This window comes from Labrus mixtus, chromosome 13 (genome assembly GCF_963584025.1).
Source record: "Labrus mixtus chromosome 13, fLabMix1.1, whole genome shotgun sequence".
NCBI lineage: Eukaryota > Metazoa > Chordata > Actinopteri > Labriformes > Labridae > Labrus > Labrus mixtus.
Genome location: NC_083624.1, coordinates 26,026,360 through 26,048,240, shown reverse-complemented (window position 1 = coordinate 26,048,240; position 21,881 = coordinate 26,026,360). Strand labels below are relative to the sequence as shown.

Below are 21,881 nucleotides of genomic sequence, written 5' to 3'. Positions count from 1 at the left end.
GATGGGAGGTTTAACGTATAGACAATATGATCACAATAACTATTAAGTCTGTTTGTGATTTAATGTTTTGAAAACTCCTTTTGAGCTCAGAAAAAACAGACCTGTTTGAGCTTTTTGAGATTCACTTTCCAGAGGAACAAGTGGGTTTTAAAAAGTGAAATTCCTTCTAAGAAGTAGAATTCATCACTCAAGGAAAAATAAATCCTTCAGTTTATTAGAAAATTTGAAATTAGGTATCGATAGGCCTCAGTGGTTTTCAATGGACAGAAGAAGACTTACAAAATAATTTATGAAAGTAACTAGATCTGGATGATCATTGAAGAACAGGGAGTTTATATTTGATAAGTAAAACATTTAGATCGCAGGCTACATTAAAATAGCCTAATAAGACAGTGAATTATTTAATTTGTCAAAATTATTATTTATAGGCCACATTTAACTCATCTTGTATCTCTATAACTTAGTACAGCATGCCATTAGTTTGAAGTACTATAAAACATAATAATTATATTGTATTATATCTATTAACTTTATTGTTGACTTAGTTGAACTTAAATTGTTTCAACAAAATGTCGTCAAACCTTTATAGTTCCTCTTCCTCAGATAGGCTACTGCTGAATATTTCAACACTATTAAAGAAATGGAAAGAATTACGTATAGGCTAAGAAACAGAGACGGTGAATTCATGTGTTACTGGAGTAAATGGATAAAGGAAAAAGATAAAGTGGAATAATAACAGGTATGTAAATTAAATTATATTAAATTAAGAGAGTAATGAAGGAACAACCCCCACCCCCTGCCCCATTCTATCTACGGTTTTATTTAAATTTTCTTATTATTAATATATTTTATCTATTTTTATTTTATTTCATGTATGTATTCTTGTATGTTTCAAAAATTATATATAAAAATGTGCCAGGATGAACAAAATTTGTGATGAAATATGACAACTTGTAATGAAGTAAAACAGCCTCCAAGTATTAAAAAATATATATTTCAACACTCATAATTTTGTTGTTTTTTAATTAAATTGTTTGTAGACTGTGGTTAAGCTTTGTTTATGTTTAGTTTGAGTTCATAATGTTAAAGATATTTTCTCCATGTTTTCATCGCGATAAGAGTTTTGCACACGATGCATGACGTCACGTTTCATATCGACCACTTGAAGACGGAGAGGTGGCTCTGGAGTCAGGAGTGTGAAGAGGTTTGTGCCCTAAAACAGATTACAATTACACATTTTGACACAGTTTAAGTTACTGTACCCACGTCAAAGCAACTGTGGCATGTAGGTCCGTTAATTTCACTGTCTACGTGAAAGATAAACCGTGTGCGCGGCGGTGCCAACACACGAAAAGTAGCTTGATGAGTGTCCAAAGTAGTGGAAGTTTGGAGGGGACGCCATCTTTGGTCCCAGCTCTCCACGTCCCCAACACGGACTGTGTTTTCAGCAACATCCCGCGGCGGTGGTGAAGGCCCAGGAAGGTATCGTGAAACATTTTAAAACCGCATATTTGTTTTCTACATGCTCGTTTCGGTCGTTTTAGTGCACAGCGAAAGGGAATAGTTTTAAAATGAGTGAACACATCTTGGTAGCTAACGTTACAGTAACCCGTCAAATCCAAAGTCAATGGAGCCTGTTTGGCTAGCTGGTAGCAGCGAGGACACAGGACCGTGTTTCTGTGCAGTAACATAAAGATAAATACATGCATAATGGTGATAAAGCTTTATGGAGCTGAAAGGTTTCCGCTGTAGTCGGTGCATCTGTCTGAAAGCACGCTGCTGTTATAAGTAAACAACAGAGAGAGATGTATTAACATCAGGAATGAGTGAATCAAGCTCCTTTATGGTTAACGGTGTATCACTGGATTGTTAGCAAGCAATGAAGAAGTTAGGTGTGCAACGTATTGTTAGAAATCCTTTGTGAGTTCATGTGTTTCTCTGAATAATATCAACATTATTATCTTAACTGATGTTTATCATCATCAGGTTCGTTAAATGCATTAAACATGAGAGTAATAAGTGCAGTTATGGTCTTTAAGCTAAGCTACTGATGCTACTGCACAGGGTAGTAGGTAGCCTTGTTTGACCTTTTAGTATTACTAACTTTAAGTAATGAATGAAGTGTTAAGGCAAGTGTGGGTGCCCCACTTAAATGAAGGATAAATCATAGGATACATGCAGGATGCTAAAGATAACACAATAAAATGTGCTCATATGTTTATCTTGCTAACCTAATGCAATACGTATGAACACAGAATGGATAAGCACGACTTTTCAACTAATATTTAAATAATGGTAGACTTTTGCAAATCTTTTGACATTGATATAGCTTCTTAATTTTTTTGTATTGCCAGTGTGGCATGCAGTGACATTAATCAGTGATGGGCTGTCTACATCAGTATGCCACTTGTAAATTGAACACAATGGGTAGACTTTGTTGTCTATGTTGTTGTTTTTTAAAGCTTTACCAATGAGTGAGTCTATGTAGAAATAATGCTTGTTTTTTGTGTAAGAGATGTGTTTTACATGTGTCTGTAATAAACAGGTGGTCAGTGCTGAGCAGCACAGAGTTAAAATGACATCCACAGCAAGGGTTGCAAGGGTTCAACCACTTGTTCTCGCAGGGGCTTGAATATAAATAATACTCACACACTGTGGCCTTCATGTTTGAAACATAGGAAAATCATTGAGAAATACCACTTAGCTGATATTGTATACATTATGGGAAATTGGCATAAACTTTGTATGTGGAAAAAGTAAATTATTGAGCATGATAAATATTGTCCATATAACAGCAGTAATGTTTCTTTGTCCCTTTTGTCTTGATGCTTTTGGTGTCTTGTGTAAAGCACTTTGAATGGCCTTGTTGCTGAAATGTGCTAGATAAATTAACTTGACTTAACTAAGACATGTTTTAAAGCTAAAGCTTTGCATAAAGACTATGGTTGTAGTGAATTTTCATTGTTAATGTTGAAGTTTCAAGGCATTGAATCACTTTTTAATTTTACTTTGTCAAAGAGGTAGGCTATGAAAGGTGAAATGGTTTCATTCATTTAAATACTTTGGAAAGACGGTGAGAAAACCAGTCTTTGTTAGTCTCGGGATTACAAGGAGAAATGTGGGGAATATAGTGCTGCTGTATACTTCTTGTTAAGTTGTTTTGCTAGTTAATGACATCATGAAAAGTTTAACCTTACATTTTGGAAGCTATAACATAGTTGAGTTGACCATAGTTACATTAAAACTGATGACTGCAAAATGAATACAAATATGATTTGAAGTCACAGACCCATGATGGGAAATGTGACTAGCCTACTTCATTGTCTCTAAATTGGTTTGAGGAAGAGGAGATGGATCTGCTGCATGATTATTACTCAGATTTGTACTGTTACTTTTTATGTTAACCCACACGAGTATGCTAGGAAAGGTAGTGATGGTTATGTGATCTTGTGTCCTGTGCCCTTGGGTAAAGGGGAGCAGCAAAGGTTCTTAACTGTTGTCAAACCAGCCTCTGGTGAAGGTACAGTGGGGTTCATGCATGAATGATGTGTCCTTCTAATTTTCTGAAAATACTATGCATCCTATGATTAAATTTACTGCTCTTTTGCTGTTAAATCTCTCAAGCATCATTTTATGTTACCACCGAGTCCTTAACTTAATCATAACTCTTATAGTCTTTAAAAATATACGCATGACTTTAGTCATCTTCTCTGCTGCTATGTAATCCATCATATAGCTGTTTGCTCAAAGTTTGGTTAAGTTGTTCTGATCCATGTGAGGTCTGTGTGTGGTCAGTGTGAGTTCAATTTTGTGGTTAGTTTTTTTTTTTTGACGCCATTAATTGACTGTTTGTGTTATGACATGAAATACTTTGTGTGTGTGTTATTTTAAAGATATTTTTGGGATTAGATAGGACAGCTGAAGAGAGACTGAAAATGTTGGGAGGAGAGAGTGGGGGATGACATGCAGCAAAGGGCCGAGGTTGGACTCCAACCCATGGCTGCTGCAGTAGCCTCTGCACTTGTCTCGCATAAAACAAACATTTTACTTATGTCTAGACAATGTTAAGGAAATGTCCCTCTCCTATTCCATGCTCTTTTCTGTATCATATCTGTTAAGATACATTTCTCATGTGGCATCAAATAATTCACTAAGTGGCCCTGTGAGCCAACCCTGGCATTGTATACATAACTTAATAGTAGGTAATATATCTGATTTAGAGGACAATGAATGACATTTTAAGTAATAAAAATAGCTAAAGTTGTTGTCTAATAATGCAGCTCTGGGTTGAATTCAGTCCTATTCAAGAATGATTGAAGGTGTTTTGAGATGATAAAGTTTTATGAATGCATTTTTAGTTTTATATTTTATGTCAACAAGGATATTGACGTAACACATAGTATATGACTTTATTAACATTATTACAAGCATTTTTCCTTTTAAGGTTTATTTATCATTATAAGTCATATCACTGCAGAACTGAAATCATATGGATTGTATTTAGTATTAGATGATACAATAGCTTTGCCTTCTCCTGTTTGTAAAGTAGTGGTGGGCAATTTGACTCAAGATTTTTATTTTGTGGTGACTGTATTATATCGCAGTAGAGTATTAAAAGGGACCTCCATTATGATTGCATATTCACACACTACGACCCCCCTTCTTCCGTTCAAACAAGCCTGCGATGCAATACAGAATAATTTCATGTTTTTACAAATTAACTGTGTGTTCAGTTCTCATTAAGTTTGTATCATCTGTATGGCTTTTAGAGGTGGGAGGTAAACCAGTATCAATACCAGCACCGGTATTACGTTCTGCCCCCACATGGATTTTTTGTCATACCATCATCACTGATTTAAACACATGCCCATGGTTGTAGTGCACACACGAAGCAACTCTGATTGCTCAACCTACAAGCCACAGTGATGGGTTAATAAGGATAGAATAAAAGAGTAATTTGTGATGGACAATGGCTCAGTTTGAGTCCCCCTGGTCTTCTGCATGTTTCACTCTTGACACCCAGAGCAGAGCCAGCATCTTGACCAAAGGGCTTTGCCTCGTTTCAGAGCTGATGTCAATGTTTACAATGAAAGTCAATTGTGGCACAGTAATCAGGTAAACTTGTTTTCTCCCCTCTCTTAGTTGCAGCAAATAACAGCAACATTAAGTGGGTGTGACACCTGTTCTGACACAAGGAGGAAGCGGTGCCCTTTGGTCAGTGAGCGTGTGAGACAGCTGCTCTGAGAGTCAGAGCAAAAGATGCAGAAGACTGGGGGACTCGATCTGAACCGTTGTCTGCAACAAATCACTCCTGCCACTGTAGATGGTAGGTTGAGCGATCAGTGTTGTCTCGTGTGACCACTACAACCAAATTGTGACTACTATGGAACCACCAATTCACTGTTTTTATTAATTTACATGCTTTAAGATTTTATGGTTTGGTTGAAATCAAAACAGCACAGATAATTTACAAAGCACTGAAAAACCTCTTACAAACATTTATTCAGAGGTTGTTCAAAATTAGAGAGAAATGTTTAATGCTGCTGACCAAAATAAACAACATCAATGTGTGTATTTAAACCAGTGATGATGGTATTGCAATAAGTCCATGTCAAGGCAGAATGTAATACTGTAGCCAGTATTGATACTGGTTTACTGCACACCTTGCTGTAAAGTGTGTTTCATCTGCATTTCTCTAAACATTCTGGTATGTTGCAGTTAGTTGTTGGAGGTGAAGATTTATACCATATTCTGCTGTATTAGTTTATTTATGCCTGGCTTTAAATCGATGAGAATAGTTAGTTTGTTCATCTATTTGGTGCAAATTCTTCATTTGGAAACTAGGTGTTATTCATAGTTGTTATTTTATTGTTTGTGTTGTTAAAAAGACCATCTCATGATTTGACATACTTTTCAGTTAAATTCCTTTTGCTGATTCAAAATGGTTGTCTCTTTCGAGCACAGGTTTAGTGAGCAGACCCCTCTGAGTGTTCTGCAACACTGAAGCCCAGGGAGCTCACATAACAGTCCCACAGCAGTGCATCATTCATCAGTACCTACTAGCAGTCCAAACATTGCTCTCAGGCTCAAAGAATAATAGCGTTGGTTGCAAAGAAAAGCCACATTTAATGAACTTCATTTCTGCTTTCCCGGCAGCAATAAATAATTTTTTGACTTTATATTTTTTTGGAAGTAGTATGAAGCTGTTACATTTAGATGGTAGTGGTAACAAGATCAATGTAATGAAAAGCTTGCTTATCTCCTCTGTACTGCACAAATGTAGAGTGAAAACTGTCCTGTCACTGGGGAATAGGCATACATTAACTCTAGACTTCAATGTCACTTGTCAGGACATGAAACTATTCTCAAGCTCATTGCCACTCTGTCATCTTCTTTGAGTGGGCATTGAGATGATGTAATTAAGCTGATCCTTGAAAAACTAACACACACTATGAATTGTTGTCAACCCTCCCAGGCACCATGGAGGAGCTGAACAGCCTGGATCCCCGGAGACAGGAGCTGCTGGAGGCCCGCTTTATGGGCGGGGTCAGTGGCAGCACAGGGGGCAGCACAGGTAGCACAAGCGGGGGAACCAAAGTGAGTAAAAGCTTGAATATAATAATAATAACTTTATTTAAAAACAAGGATTTACAGTGCAGTTGTATGTGCTTTGACAATGCAGAAGAAAACAATTGTCATTGTTTGGAACAGAATATGTTCTTTAGTGTCCACTCTTAGTGGTGTCCTAAACCTTTTGTGATGTTTTTCAGGGTTTGACCAATAATGAATGTTCAAATCATAGTTTCGGAAGCCTCGGATCCTCAAGCGACAAGGAATCAGAGGTACGGACAAACGCTACATTTACATGTTCTATAATATTCAGACATCATCTCTAGAAATAGATTATTGTGAAAGAGATGTATGCATTAATATTTCAGTCTCATTCTTGCTCATTGCTTAAAAGCCAAGTCCCATTAATAAGTGACAATGGCAACTGCATGCTTACTGTGATAATTACCTTACTTGCATTGCAATAATAAGAATAGCAGACAATAAGACTTATGGTTTAAAATAGCCTTCTTTTCAAAGGTATGTGTTACTTAATTATTTTCCCAAATACTGTTAACCATGGTCAACAAACCCAAATGTCCCCACTGAGTATTGTGTGCAAGACTGCATTTAGACTAGCAAAGGTTCTCTAATTGATTTTGGTCAGACAACTGAATTGGATTCCTCTAGAATACCAGACCCACTGCTGTGTCCTGATATTCAATACACATTCAACTGGATTTCCATGTTCATATTGTATGTTCTCTCTGCAAGCTCAAGCAGCAGACCCACACCTCTACCGCCCCTTTTCTTGTATATCTGTAGTACTATTGTTTGTCTGAATGCAGTATGAGGCTGCAGTAACACATTTTGTTACATTGTGCAGAATATTTTTCCTCCAATTTATGACCACATGAGTTAGCCTTTTCTGACTGCTATACATACAAATATGAGGCTGTTCCTCATGATGCATAAGGGACATTGCAGATTAGACCAGCACTTCAATGCATTGACCTTAAAAAGGTATCTGTCATAGAGGTTTGTGATAAACAAAGGTTATGAGGACAATACAGGATTGTGATCAATTAGATTTTTGGTTTTGAAGGTTTCCATCAATTTTCTTCCGCTTATCCAAGTTGGGTCGCAATGGCAACAGGCAATGAGCTATGGGTAGTGACTGAAAGAATAAGATTGCGGGTACAAATGGCCAAAATGAGTTTCATCTGGAGGGTGTCTGGGCTCAGCCTTAGAGACGGCAGCAGACCCAGAGCTAACTGTAGGGATTATACTGTATATCCCATCTGGCCTGGGAAGGAAGGAAGGAGCTGGAAAATGTTGCTGGGGAGAAGGAAGTCTGGGTTAACTTGTTTCGCCTGTTGCCATCACGACCCAGCTTTATCTGTAAATCACTAATTATTTCTTGCTAATCCTTTCAGAATTCTCCTTTATTTTCCTCTTTTGGAAAAGTACATGGTAGCATCAAACATATGTAAATGCTCTTGAGTTATCTGAAAGGCAATTTTTAATCAGACTTGTTGTTAGGCATTCTAACAAAATAAAAGTACTATGACAAGGGAACATGTATTAGAATGTGTTAAAAACAATAACAGTCAAACAACATAACAAGTGTCTAATTGTAATGGTATTCTGTCTTGTTTACTACATAGGGGTCAGAAATGAAGCGAGGCAGCTCGCCTGCTTATTCTGTAAGTAAAGAACTTCCAATAATAAGTTATCCTATAAAGGCAGTGCTACACAGGCTTTGACCATGAAAGTGCAATGATGTATTTTTAATTACACAATTCCTTTCAGACCCCTGAGAAAAAACAGTCTGAAACCAGAGGCAGAAAAAGGAAACCTGAGATCCAGTCAGAGAGCAGCCAAGGTGTGTCTCAGTGTTAAACTAGTAATATTTCATCTCTGTCTTGTAGAATTTCTTTTAACTAGTTTCCCTCTTTTCTGTTCACAGGGAAATCAATTGTACGAGGACCCAAAATAAGTGATTATTTTGATGTAAGTCTGCAGTGTTGGTGTGAATGTAATAGATGGAGGGGATGTGTTCTGTATACTGTTCCACTATGTAAAGCATAATCCACTTCTGTCCTCTAAATAACAGTGAGGCAGCCCCTTTGTCTACTGTTTTGATACCATAGTCATTGATGTCACTTTTCCTTTCCTACTTTAAGTTCCAGGGAGGAAATGGGTCCAGTCCCGTCAGAGGTCTCCCACCGGTGATTCGTTCGCCTCAGAACTCACATTCCCACTCCGCTCAGGGCACAGCTGTAAGTTATGGCAAAATTTTAACTTTAAAACATTTTTTTAGTGTTCCATTAGTTGTTGCCCTGTAATAAATGAAGTGCTCTCTCTCTCTCTCCCTTCTTTCCCAGGTTAGACAAAATAGTCCCTCTCCTACTAGTCTGTCTTTTGGGGACCACATGACGCATCCAAAGCAACAAGCAGTCAAATTTGTTCAGGTTAGGGGAAGGGTTCTGAATAGTTAAGACCCCACTCACTCTTTTAATGCTCTTAAATGTGTTTGAGATTTAAAGTTGTTGTTTTTTTCTCCAACATTTGGTGTGTTTTTTCCCTTCTCTAGACTGACCTTACAGTTCTGAAATTGGCTGCCCTTGAAAGCACTAAGAATCTCGACCTCGAGAAGAAGGAGGGCAGAATAGATGATTTGTTAAGGGTAAGGAGAGCATCTGCTTAATGCCTTCCAGAAAGACTTCACTGAGCTGTGATGTTACTGCACTGCAAAACAAATTAGATCATGTTTGCCAAAGTTATTTAATACTGAACAGTATTTATAAGGTTTTGAATCATTGTTGGATCAGGAGAAAAATGAATATGTGTGGATGCTGATTTAAGATTTTTTCTTCTTCATAGGCAAACTGTGATCTCAGGAGACAGGTAGATGAACAACAAAAATTACTTGAAAAGTACAAGGAACGCTTGAATAAATGTATCACCATGAGCAAGAAGTTGCTCATAGAAAAGGTAAATGAATTTGCTTTCTTAACCCTTTGTGAACACATTTACCTGCTTCTGCAAACTCACATGCATGGCTTTGTTTTCGGATTTGTTCTTTAGAGCACCCAGGAGAAGCAGGCCTGTCGAGAGAAAAGCATGCAGGATAGACTTCGTTTAGGACATTTCACTACAGTGAGACATGGAGCCTCCTTCACAGAGCAGTGGACTGATGGTTATGCCTTCCAAAACCTTGTCAAGTAAGAGGCTTTAATGAGATAGTAATATCATGTTTCATTTTGATGCTTTGCTAAAGTGTACTCAATATTTCAAACTGTATATATGTGGATGCCCACATGGGTCTTGTGATCTACGTATGGTTCATATTTTAAAGTCTGTGTAGTGAAAAACACGTTTCTGTGGCACAAATGTTGGATTCATCGACTATGATGAAATAATGTTAGGGCTCTCATGTTTTCTGTGTGCTTTGTCTTTGTGTTGATGAATGGAGATATAGAAATGGTTCTTATCTAACATGAAGCTCTTTCTATGAACAGACAGCAAGAATTGCTAAATCAACAGAGAGAGGAAATCGAGAGGCAGAGAAAACTTCTAGCCAAGAGGAAACCCCCATCATCGAGCAACACCCAAGCACCAACCACAAACTCAGAACCAAAGCAACGCAAAACCAAGGCAGTGAACGGAGCAGAAAGTGATCCCTTTCTAAAACCTAGCCTACCTCAGCTGTAAGTGCAGGCCTTTAGGAAATCACAGATATCACTATAGCTGTCCTCAAGCTAAGGCAATGTGTCAAATGTAATCTATTATTATCTTTATTCTATTGTAAGGGAAGTTCAACAGGATTGTAGAAGTGAATAATAAAATATGTTGGTCAATGAAAAAATAATTAGGGTGCTGTGGCTAACAACAAATTTCTTTTGTCTCTCTCATCCCAAAAAAGGCTGACACTAGCAGAGTACCATGAACAGGAGGAGATCTTCAAACTGCGACTTGGACATCTCAAGAAGGTTTGCACGATGCTCAACCTGCAGCAAAAATACTGTAACTTGTTTTAAATTCCTTGTTCAAAAAAATGTCTTGTGTGCTGCACAGAACCTTTTAAGAATGCAATTATTTTCCCAAGTCATTCAATGTATCCAGGCCTCAGTATACAAAAGGGAAAAGGGCACCTTTACACAAAAATGGTAACCTAATTGGAGGAGGTAAACCAATCAATCCTCTTCATCAGTGAGATAATTAAATGACGATTCTATTGTATCTCCTCAAGCTGAAACACTGTTGACCCCGCCCCCCCAGGATGTTGTGCGCCTGTACTTTATTGATGTACTCATTGTTTTCTTGATGAAGTATCACAAGCAGAGCCTGACAGAATCTGTACCAAGTCAACCGTAAATATTAAATACAGATCAGTCAGCTGTGTGCTTGATGAGTTCCTCTCCTTGTATCCAAAGCTCTGAAATTCCTTGTGTGCAATTTTGTGTTTGTGTGCTTGAATCATTTATAGGAAGAAGCTGAGATCCAGGCAGAGCTGGAGCGTCTGGAGAGAGTGCGCAACCTTCACATACGGGAGCTGAAGAGAATAAATAACGAGGACAGCTCACAGTGAGTCTGAATCAATTTCTCCGACACTTCCTGCATTGACACTGTTACAAAGTAAACACAAGAGCAGTATCCTTAACTGCAGGGGTTATATTAAGTCAACACACACTAGGCTTACTTATTCTTGTTTAAATTGGTCGTGTATTGCTGAAGCAAAAGTAAAATCTGTTTACTGAGATTTTCTCCTTTCTTTTTCCATCCAAAGATTTAAAGACCATCCAACACTGAATGAACGATATCTACTCCTACACCTTCTAGGACGAGGAGGATTCAGTGAAGTTTACAAGGTATGGCATTCGATTTCAATATTACGGGGGGTCCAAATGAATTAATATTTGTGTCAGGGTCTTTTTTTAATACATGCCAACTCTGTGTTCATGTTGCACAGGCTTTTGACTTGATTGAGCAAAGATATGCTGCTGTGAAGATCCACCAACTTAACAAAAACTGGCGCGAAGAGAAGAAGGAGAACTATCACAAGTATGTTGAATCATGGTTAAATATGTAACCTCATCTGAAGGATACTAATCCAGCTATCCTGATGTCCCTCTTCTTCAGTGTGTTGTTCTTTTTCTCCATAAACCCCCTCGTAGAACTGTCAATGCAAATTTAAGCATCTGCACCTTCATGCTTGGGTTGCTAATAGAGACCTATTTACCTTCCTCTCCACAGGCATGCATGTCGAGAGTACAGAATACACAAGGAGCTGGACCACCCCCGAATTGTGAAGCTATACGACTACTTCTCACTGGACACAGACACGTTAGTATTCTGATGAACTCTTCTTCATGCAGCTTCAGCTCTTTTGAGCTTCAGGTGGTTAATGGTAGGTATGGACCATCATTCCAAGTGTTTTCTTCTAACTCAACAGGTTTTGCACTGTCATGGAGTACTGCGAAGGCAACGACTTGGATTTCTACTTGAAGCAGCATAAGCTAATGTCTGAGAAGGAGGCACGGTCCATAGTTATGCAGATTGTGAATGCACTAAGATACCTGAATGAAATTAAACCTCCCATTATCCATTACGACCTCAAGCCAGGTAAAAACATCTTCTAAGAAAGTGTCAATTCAATATCACTTTAATATCAGTTTCCTCCATTATATCAAAACTGTTGCAATTAAGTGTTAAAGTCTCACGCTGACTTTCTCTTCTTTGATTTCAAGGCAATATCTTGTTGGTGGACGGCACAGCCTGTGGGGAAATCAAAATCACTGACTTTGGTTTGTCCAAAATCATGGATGATGACAACTATGGAGTAGATGGGATGGACTTGACTTCACAGGGTGCAGGGACCTATTGGTATGATATCTCTCAAACTCCCAAATAAACGTATATAGTATGTACAGTATAGAGAACAAACCATATGATGTATTTTTGTAGGCCAACCAGGAAGTAGCATCGCCGTGGGGTCTAACGAGAATTTGCCTATGGGATGTTTTCATTGGATTTTGGATCATTGCAGAAAATAAACTGAGTCAAACGCACATTTCTGAAGTGTAGGCGTTTTGTTCAGCAGGATAATCTTCACAGATGAACGCCATTTTTATGATGTTTGAAGCGTTAAAGAAGTAAAGAAGTAAAAAGCTAACGTTATGCTACAAACTAACTACACCACGGTCGATAATTGTGACGTCACTAGCGTTATGCTTCAGACGATCTCCGATAAACTAATCCACGTAGCTTAATAAATAGTTTATTAACATAATATTCACCTTAACCTAAAGATTAAACTTACAGGAGACATCTCCGACTAGTGAGAGAGTTCCCGGCCTCTGTGTCCGGCGTGATGACGTTTAATGTCCCCGACAACCACTGTAGTCACATTTAGCCACTTGTTAGCAACCGCCTTTTTAAAGACGCGTAAAAACTTCAAAATTCACAAGTTCACTATTCACTACCTAACGTAGTTTATGTGGTCTAACAAAACGCCAACATCTCTTAAACTCGTGTTAACCACAGACCTTATTTCAGGCGTCTAACCACAAATGCCCATTGACTTTTAGACCCCATGGCGCTCAAATGCTAACTTACTTCCGGGTTTAAGGACTCATTCCTGTGACACTCTATAAGGACATGGGCGGTATTGAAAGAATGCATAATGGTCCTGTAAATGAAATATAACTAGTGGTATTTGTTCAATAAGGTACAGGAGTAAAGAATTCTAGTATGAGTACAGAGTAGCATAATATATACATCTATCTGATATTTAACCTCAGTATTTCTAATGGGATATTAACAACTTTGTTTTCTTCTGACCAGGTACTTGCCTCCTGAATGTTTTGTGGTTGGAAAAGAACCTCCAAAGATCTCCAATAAGGTGGACGTGTGGTCTGTGGGAGTCATCTTTTTTCAGTGTCTTTATGGAAGGAAGGTAAAGAGAGCAACACAGATCCTAACCCGGTATTTTTTTATCTACCTTTACTGCATTATGACTAAGCATGTCTCCTCTCTTGTCAGCCTTTTGGCCACAATCAGTCTCAACAGGACATCCTGCAAGAGAACACAATACTGAAAGCTACCGATGTTCAGTTCCCAGTCAAGCCAGTTTCTAGTAATGAAGCAAAGGTGAGTGAACTTGTGTGCAAAAAAAAAATTTTGTATCAAAGAAAGAAAATCTGAATTCCTTTCCACATCAGTTTGGCCTGCAAATGTTTGAAACAATCCTCCATTCCTACAGGCCTTCATAAGGCGGTGCTTGGCATACAGGAAGGAGGACCGGGTCGATGTGCACCAAATGGGGAGCGACCCCTACCTGCTCCCTCACATGAGAAGGTCTAGCTCCTCTGGAAATCTGCAGATGAGTGCTGCTGGCTCAGGACTCGCCTCCTCCAGTATCATCTCATACTGACATCCTCGTACTGTGACGAAAAACAAAGCCAAACTGACCAAGTGTCTCCCTCTGCCTGCTGAGCCCCGCGGGCTCATGGGAGAAGGAGCAGCCAAAAACAGGAGGAGCAGGACACACAAGGGAAGATCTCTGCCGGCCTCCTCTAACCTGTGCCAGGCTTCTTATTCACAAGGTTCGATCAATGGAGAGAGAGTGGAGGGAGGTTGTTTTTTTTTAAAAAGGACATGGGTGAAAGGATCGTTTGAGGGTCCGACAAAAGCACTGAAACTGACAACGTACCTTGAAGAAAATGTGACTGGACACTATTCTGAAGTTGCAGACAGATAAAGCCTTAAAGGGCCGAAGGGAGACTTGGCAACCGGCCGTTTAGATAAAATAACATGGTCCTGCCAGGGTGCAAATGATTCAGCTGCTAGATGTTAATTTACTGTGAGGAGAGGGCCGATATATAGAACTACAAAGATTTCACTATTGATTTGGCTAAATGTTTTGTTTTTCACAAGTGTTAGGCTTTAAATTGAGGTTCTTAGCCATGAGAATGTAATGTGTAGCATACAAGTGGCAACTAGTGATGTAGGGTGGGGCAGCATACTTACGTTTAATGCACAAAGTAACCAAATGTAGAAAAATGACAATGTATAAAATCCTATGCAGGAATATTAATTAACATAAATTGGAAACTGTATATGCTGTACAGGTGACTTTTCAAAGTTGAATTGCAGCAGTACCATGTACAAAGTTTAAAATGTCCCCATGTTAAACTAGTTTCCTGGATCGTTTCATTATGCTGCTTTGATGCTCTTACTTTTTCAAGGGCTGTGTTCCTCCTCTGGTACAAACTGCAGTTCTGCTAAGAGTGAATAATAAACACCAGGAAACAGTTTTCTCTCACAGTGAATGGTGCAAAAGACGATACTTTCCTTTTCGTCCTGAAGCTAACATCCATACTCGCCACCTGATAAGACTGAAAATTATAGAAGCAATCTGCCAGTATTTGTCTTGGTGTTCTGACATAATACTGACACCAAGTGGCTTTGTTTGGTACTGCATTGTTACACGTAGTGTTTAGGATGTTCACAACAATAAAACAATGAAATACAAAGCAGAGGCTGAGATAGAGAAAATACATTAGTTTAATCAAGGCAATGATATTTCACTTCACAAATGTTTTTTGTACAAAATCAAACCTTTTTACCTGTTTAATGAGTACAGTGAATTCAGCAAGCTAACCTGCTTTTAGAAGAGAAAAAAGCCCTAGTAGTATAAGTTGTTTCCCCTTTAACCCAAAAGACCTCAAGTATTTCACAGAGCCCCTAAAAGGTTACTCTGGTTTTGTTTTTGTGATTGGCTTTTCTTTTTTCAATATTTTTTTTGCTTTCCTACAAACTGCCTTGTGAGCATCAGTCGCAGCAACAGATTCAACCAGAACAGGCAACATACTGTCAAAGCTTTGACATGTGTTAGATCATCTCTCCACACAGTGATATCTGCACAATAATGCCCTAAATTGTTAGTCAGTTATAACATGATAAGACATAAACTCACCTTAAGGATCTGCAAAAGTAGTAGTAGTATTTGTTAAATAACTTTTCAGGGGTTCTGTACAAAAAAAGCAATGATACAGACTTGCACACTAAAAGTAAGCTCCTTCCCCTCATACTTTACAGTTAAAAGTTTTTCTGCGACTAAGTGTATATTTGAACTGCTGAAACAAACGGCACTTAAGATGCAGGACTGCAGTATATGGATACACATTACTTGTGAACACTTTGGTGTTGCTGCATATGAGAAGACCAGCAAGTAGCTCTTGTAACCTCAAAATACTGGAAATCTGACAAAAGTGGTAACAAGGAAAGGAAATTGTGTCAATGTAGCCATGCAGCTAATAAACTGGCTCTATTGAATTAAGACTTGAATGGTTAATGATTACCTTAAAGTGTTTTCACTGCTAAGAGGAGTCTGCAGTCATTGTGATATTTATGGATTCACAGGTGGTCACTGAAGATGGGACAGGGGTTTTAGTCAGTGAATTGTTCATTATGAGGGTGGAGGGAGACGTGGTATCCTGTGTGACAGCAGGAGCAGCATTAGAAGTGATGGGGGGATGAATAAAGTCAGATGGGGGTAGTGCTATACCGGGGAACCCACCAGGCAGGGCAAAAGGTGGAAGACCTGGTGAACAAAATACAAACAAAAACTGTTGTCCTCTTTCCAAAGGTGTCTAAAGTCACTACCTGAAGAAGTATAACACATTTCAAATTGGCAACACCTTAGTTATACTTTATCTCATCTTGCTTTTTTTGTTGATTGGTTAGATGGGATGAATAGCGCCTAGTTTCAGACTAAATCTCTTTGCTATATGATGTTGAATGCTGTCAGTTAACCTTAGGTACAAACATGCATCTTTAAGAGTGGATATGTTACTCAGTGCAACAGTATCAGTTATATAATAGAAAGGAGACAAAAGGTAAAAAGAACATTAGTTTTATCAATATGTGGCTGCACGTACAACATTTTAGTGCACTTCATGAATACATGTTTAGCCTTTCTATGATTTAAAAGATAATTGAAAAAGTATCAAATAAAACCTGATAAATCCCTTCAGATTATTAACAACTAGCCAAGCATAATCCTGACAAACAAAATACCTGCATGTTGTAATCCACTCCCTCCAGATGCTAATACATGACCCACATCCGGCAAGGTCATGTTGAGATTGGGTAAATTAGGAAAGGCTGGTATACCTCCAGGTAGGGGCATTAAACCTGTGTAATAAGTAAAATATTAGATTTAGCTGGGTCTAGAGACTATTATCATCCACCTGGGAAACTAACATCTCTAAATATCTACTCACCTTGTTGTGGGGATGCAGGGTCAACAGAGGGGACTTGACTGAACGCTGGGAGAGTATGGGCTCCTGAAATATATTTCCACAGTTCTTGTTAGTCATATCACACACATCTGATCAACCGGTTTGTAAAGTGGGTCTAGGTTTTTACATTCTCTCTTTTCAGTTCCTCATGACAGATCTTGTTGTCTAAAAGGAGATGTCATACAAAACGTCATAGCTATACAGAGATAAAAGTTTACCTGTCTGTAGACTGCTAATGACAGAGGTCAGGTCAGAGGTCACAGATAATCCAGTGAGAGACTGCTCTAAGCCAGTTGAGTTAGTAAACACAGACACTGGAGTGGTTGGAACGACAGCAGACAGATGAACCTGCTGAGCAAAACATAATTTAAGGAAATGTTCCCAACTTAAAGCCGGATGTCATGAAAACATCTTCATGTGGATGCTGTACCTCTGTGAAGCCGTCTTTAGGTGGAGGAGCTGGTGCAGTGGGAGTCTGTGAAGGGAAACTGATTGTCTTCCCCTCTGAAAATGGCGCTGTAGGTATCCTGTGCAGGTAGCCATAGCCAATCCCACATCCTAGACTGAAAAGAGGCAAACCAAACGGCAATGTGAGGAAACATTTCACAGCAGCCTTAGAGATTATATTAAACAACCTTAAACGCTCTAATGAGATTTAAATGGAAAGATATGAATTAAAAATAAAATAAAATCATCTGGTGCAAATCCTGTCAGTCAGTGATTGTTTTCCACAACATTGCTCTTTTTTAAAGCCAAGACAGCAGTGTTTAGCCCACCTTTTATTTTGGTTTCCATGTAACAGTGATTGAAGTAAACTCAAACTAGGAAAGTTGTTTAAACGACAAGTGCAATGACATAAAACAAAACTTTTGTTTGTGGTAACTGTTAATTTTCAGTATTATTTTTTGTTCCTATTGACGACCAACAATATCTAATAATTCTGTCAATTACTATAATAATACTTTCACTTAAAATATAGAAACAGACAGCAGTGTTTAAATTAATGAACAAGGAGTTATACAACTCACCTAACTAAATCTAACTACCAAATATAAACAGAAACAGAATAAAGGTGTATTTAGTTAGGTTAAAGTGTCCTGGCCATCTACTGACATTTTACCAGGTCAAATGTACATTCATGGTTGAAATAATCTCATTTGTTTGGAGGTGTGGGTTAGTTATTTGTCTGTTCATTAGGTTTAGATTTTCACCTTCAACATCTGGTTTACTGTACTTTATGCTGCTTAGCCAAATTTATCTTTGAGTTCTGCCAATTTTCTGAACAGAAGGAAAACAATATCTGATCAAATTTCAGGATGTTCCAGATAGCAAAAGATAACTGCAATACCTGCCCTCTCCGCCCCAGTCACAGTTAGGCGTGATGACCACCTCACGGCAGTTGTCTGTGTCTGTGTTATAAACATAAAGTTTCAACTCCTTCCCCTCGTAGGTTTCAACGACGGAGAAGAGATCTTCACTCTGTTGATGTAGCAAAGAAACACAGCAGATCAGATTATTGCACAATCAAAGATAAAAATGAAAGTAATTGATTAAAAAGTACCTCGTTCATGACAGTGTCTGCTCCTATGATGTAGTCTGTGTGGGCCCTTAAACCAGCCATGGCTGCAGGAGAGTTTGGCTCCACTTCCTAGGACAAAACAACATGTATTCAAATAACTGATGGTAAATACAATCACAGGTGATACTTGTTGGCTCTACAAAAACTTATGAAAGGTATTTGTACTTCACATGACTAGTTCCTGTTTTGTGCTTTTACACTGAAACATCTCACAGACATACTAATTATTCCACATTTGTTTGTTGTATTTTGTCAATTTGAAGATGACATTTTTTCATACCCTTCATGTGCAATGAAAACTGTATATTTTATTTTATGTGACAATTTTCCTCCCACTTTTTTTAGGTTAATTTTGGGGCTTTTTTTATAGGAATGACATTCTGTTAAGGAGCCACAGCTCAGGTTCGAACCCAGGCCTCGGTACATCAGGCAAGCACACGAACCCATAAGCCACCAACGCCCCATCCTCCCACTTTATATACTAAATTAACTTCCAAAAACTTCTGTCACAGGACAGACGTCAAACGTGATTTTCTTACAGATTATGATCCACTGCTACAGATTCGATTTTTCAAGTATATATACACAGTATATATATAATATAATGTATAATAATATAGATCAACTTAAAACTTAAAGTCTTTCTATGTGATTTTTCACACTTAAATATAATATAAATGAAGTATATCCTCTGAAAATAACTCTGTGAGTCATGACTGTCTTCAATGGGTGTAACACCCGAGTCCCACTGTCTGTGATGCTTTCAGAGTTTTCAGAGTCCTATCTTCACTTTGTTTACATCGCCAGGACGGCCGGCTGACTCCTCCCCTCACGTATAAAAGTTGTTTAATTGAGGGACTAGAGAAAAGAAGAATAACATACTGTACTCACTGATTAACTGTGTTTCTAGATCACGCTCATTTCAGGTAAATTTACATGCAGTGTGAAGATACGAGCATAATAAAGATCACTAGCATTAGCATGCTAACACAACAATGCAGCGCGAGTTGTTTTGGTTTCATGCTGGTGCTCAAGGGCGACATCTGCTGGATCAAAAAAATTGCATATAAAGCCTTTAAGTGCTCCAAACAAATAAATGAAACAATAAGATGAATCCAAAATCAACAAAAAAGTTAGTAAAAAAAACACTGATAGGGACAATTTTTCTTAGTAATACGTTCTCTCACTTTTTATACTTTTCGGTTCTGGGTGTTCTTTTTAATCACTGAAACCATTTATAGTATCTACAGCATGCATGTTCCCCCACACTCACCAGAACATGCCAAACATTTTCATTGGCTCCTTCAAAGCTGCAGAAGCGGATGCTGACTCCCAGAAGCCCCTGTCCGCCCCACATGGTGCTGGGTGTGACGGTGGTCTCCCTCACTGCCAGCGTCTTGCTGCTGTACAACAGCATGGTGATGGGCCTCTCCACGTTTATCTTCAACAACTCTTTGAGAGTGTCATTATCCTTGTTCTAGGAGAGATCAAAGCATTTATATGAGACTTACTAGAGCAGGTCAAATAGCGAGAGCGAGTTTGATTGTTCCCATTAAGAGTCAACTTACAAGTCTAGTGTCACAAATGGAAATGATAAAATCAAAGAATGGCTCCAGCCCTGCACGGTGACCGGGGGAATTCTCTTGCACCTGTAAGGCACAACATCACAAAGATAAGACAACAAAGCTCTGCAAGCTGTGAAAATGAATGTTGTAGGGAAATCATTGATTTTAAGATGTAGCAAGGAAGATAGTTTATAAATAAAACTAACAAAGCTGTTTAACATTGTGCTACACTACAGTTCAGTATCATATTCTGGTACTTGCATTTTCTGCAGTGTTTGATCATATAAACAAAAACACCTGCTGCATTATAGAAATATCTAGCCAGCTAGTCATGTGGCAACAAGAAAAATACAAAGTGTGTTTGTCCGTTGAATGACTTTAGAAGCCAGATGTAACCTACTGGTTTGAGGATTTTAGAAACAGCTGATCAGCAGGATTTTTACACACAATACACACATCTCTAGAGTTGAAAGAGAAAACAAAACAAAAGCACACGTTACAGCAGTGATTTGCAGTACTGTGTAGTGCTATGCCTCCCTGAATGGAAAACATGTTTAACTTGGATGTCTACATCAGCACAGAAAGTATTTTAAGCTCAGGAAACTGAGACTATAATGAGTAGGGATAGGAAAGTAATTGTTTTTTAATTGGCAGTAAGTTAGTCTTACTACATCTCCTGTAGTCTCCTGTGAAGGAATGAGACCCCCTTAGTATGCTGAATATTAACGCATCCACAGAAAGTTTAGACCTAATCCTAATTGCTAAGTAAATGGACTTGAGCTAATTTAGCGCTTTTCTAGTCTTCCAACTACTCAAAGCGCTTTTACACCACATGTCACACCCACCCATTCACACACTGATGGTAGTGATCACTATGTAGTATCATCCATCAGAAGTAACTAATCCCATTCATACACCACCACTGAAGCAGCGGGAGCAATTTGGGGTTAAGTGTCTTGCCCAAGGACACATCGGACATTTGGCCAGCTGGGGATCGAAGGGGGGGGGGGGGGGGTGTTACAGGGGCACTGGCCCCTGTTGGCCCCTGCCTAGAACCGCCCATGTTTCGGAATGAATGTACACACCCATCTTCTCCTAGTCATGCGCTCGGTAACCACACCGGTTATTCTAGCATCGACTACTGAACTTGAATCATATTTATGTAAAGTTAAATAAATGTTTACGGCTTTAAATGAACTGACAAAAAAGACATAATGCGAAATAGTTGTCTAAAGTTTGCGTATAACAGGCTCACATGTCAATGATAACACATTCATACCTCGGTAACTAACTAAGATAACTTACTGACAGCTAGCTTTGGTTAACTACGCAGCTTTAAAATGAGCGAGTTCTCCACTGTATGACAATATATTCATATCTTAGACCTCCATAACTAAAAGGTTAGCTCTTATCTCTGCGACAAGCTGCAGCCGCACAGCCGCTCCACATTGTGCAGTAAAGCTGCTCTTACTCTTAAGACGTGGTACCCCTCCGTTCCTCCACCTGGTATCTCGACGCTCTGAGACCCTCCCATGTTTCTCTTTGTTGTCTTTTTATTTATCCAGGTGGCTAGCTGCGTTAGCAGGACACCGTTCTCCTCCGGGTCATGCCCGTTCACAGTGCGCTGTTTCTCCCGTGGTTCCTGGTTTCCACCACTTCCGCTTGTGGTGCATCTCTGCGAGAGGATGACAGCATCACGGACACGGCAAGGTAGTTCAAACTTCAATATGCTATTTTACCATATCGTACTTTTACAGACTTGCTTTTATGTGATGTCGTCTTCTTAATGTCTTTTCTTACTGGTTTTACTATTTTTATCTTCTTTTACTTCTTACAGTCCTTTTATTTATGCTCTTATATTAACTCCTCTTATGTTTT

General features: G+C 38.7%; 2 protein-coding genes across 2 annotated transcripts; one reads left to right on the top strand and one right to left on the bottom strand.

Moving 5' to 3' along the window:
• The first annotated feature begins 1,161 nt into the window (after window positions 1-1,161).
• Window positions 1,162-14,885, top strand: tlk1a (tousled-like kinase 1a). The gene is given in 24 exon segments (XM_061054434.1): window positions 1,162-1,404; window positions 1,406-1,444; window positions 1,446-1,482; window positions 6,476-6,597; window positions 6,771-6,842; window positions 8,217-8,255; window positions 8,362-8,434; window positions 8,519-8,562; window positions 8,736-8,831; window positions 8,937-9,023; window positions 9,146-9,238; window positions 9,436-9,546; window positions 9,640-9,776; window positions 10,074-10,262; window positions 10,478-10,544; window positions 11,042-11,139; window positions 11,342-11,423; window positions 11,525-11,616; window positions 11,809-11,898; window positions 12,008-12,177; window positions 12,303-12,438; window positions 13,399-13,510; window positions 13,597-13,704; window positions 13,817-14,885. Coding segments are annotated over 24 exon segments (2,307 nt in total). The 5' UTR covers window positions 1,162-1,362; the 3' UTR covers window positions 13,988-14,885.
• A 217-nt stretch (window positions 14,886-15,102) lies between these two features.
• LOC132987397 (Golgi reassembly-stacking protein 2-like) lies at window positions 15,103-21,676 on the bottom strand. The gene is made up of 10 exons (XM_061054435.1): window positions 21,475-21,676; window positions 20,007-20,087; window positions 19,712-19,915; window positions 18,421-18,507; window positions 18,208-18,338; window positions 17,290-17,422; window positions 17,078-17,207; window positions 16,842-16,904; window positions 16,636-16,752; window positions 15,103-16,159 (listed from the first exon to the last, which is right to left on the bottom strand). The coding sequence occupies exons 1-10, from the start codon at window positions 21,535-21,537 to the stop codon at window positions 15,936-15,938; spliced, it is 1,233 nt and encodes a 410-aa protein (XP_060910418.1). The 5' UTR covers window positions 21,538-21,676; the 3' UTR covers window positions 15,103-15,935.
• Between the last annotated feature and the right edge of the window lie 205 nt (window positions 21,677-21,881).

What these genes read in the sequence shown, in the direction of transcription:
- LOC132987397 (XM_061054435.1), bottom strand. Translation starts at nt 21,537, where the DNA reads ATGGGAGGGTCTCAGAGCGTCGAGATACCAGGTGGAGGAACGGAGGGG. An exon ending in AAAATGTTTGGCATGTTCTG is followed by an intron (nt 18,508 to 19,711) that starts GTGAGTGTGGGG and finishes GTTTTGTCCTAG; the next exon opens with GAAGTGGAGCCAAACTCTCC. An exon ending in GAGTGGATTACAACATGCAG is followed by an intron (nt 16,160 to 16,635) that starts GTATTTTGTTTG and finishes TTTGTTCACCAG; the next exon opens with GTCTTCCACCTTTTGCCCTG.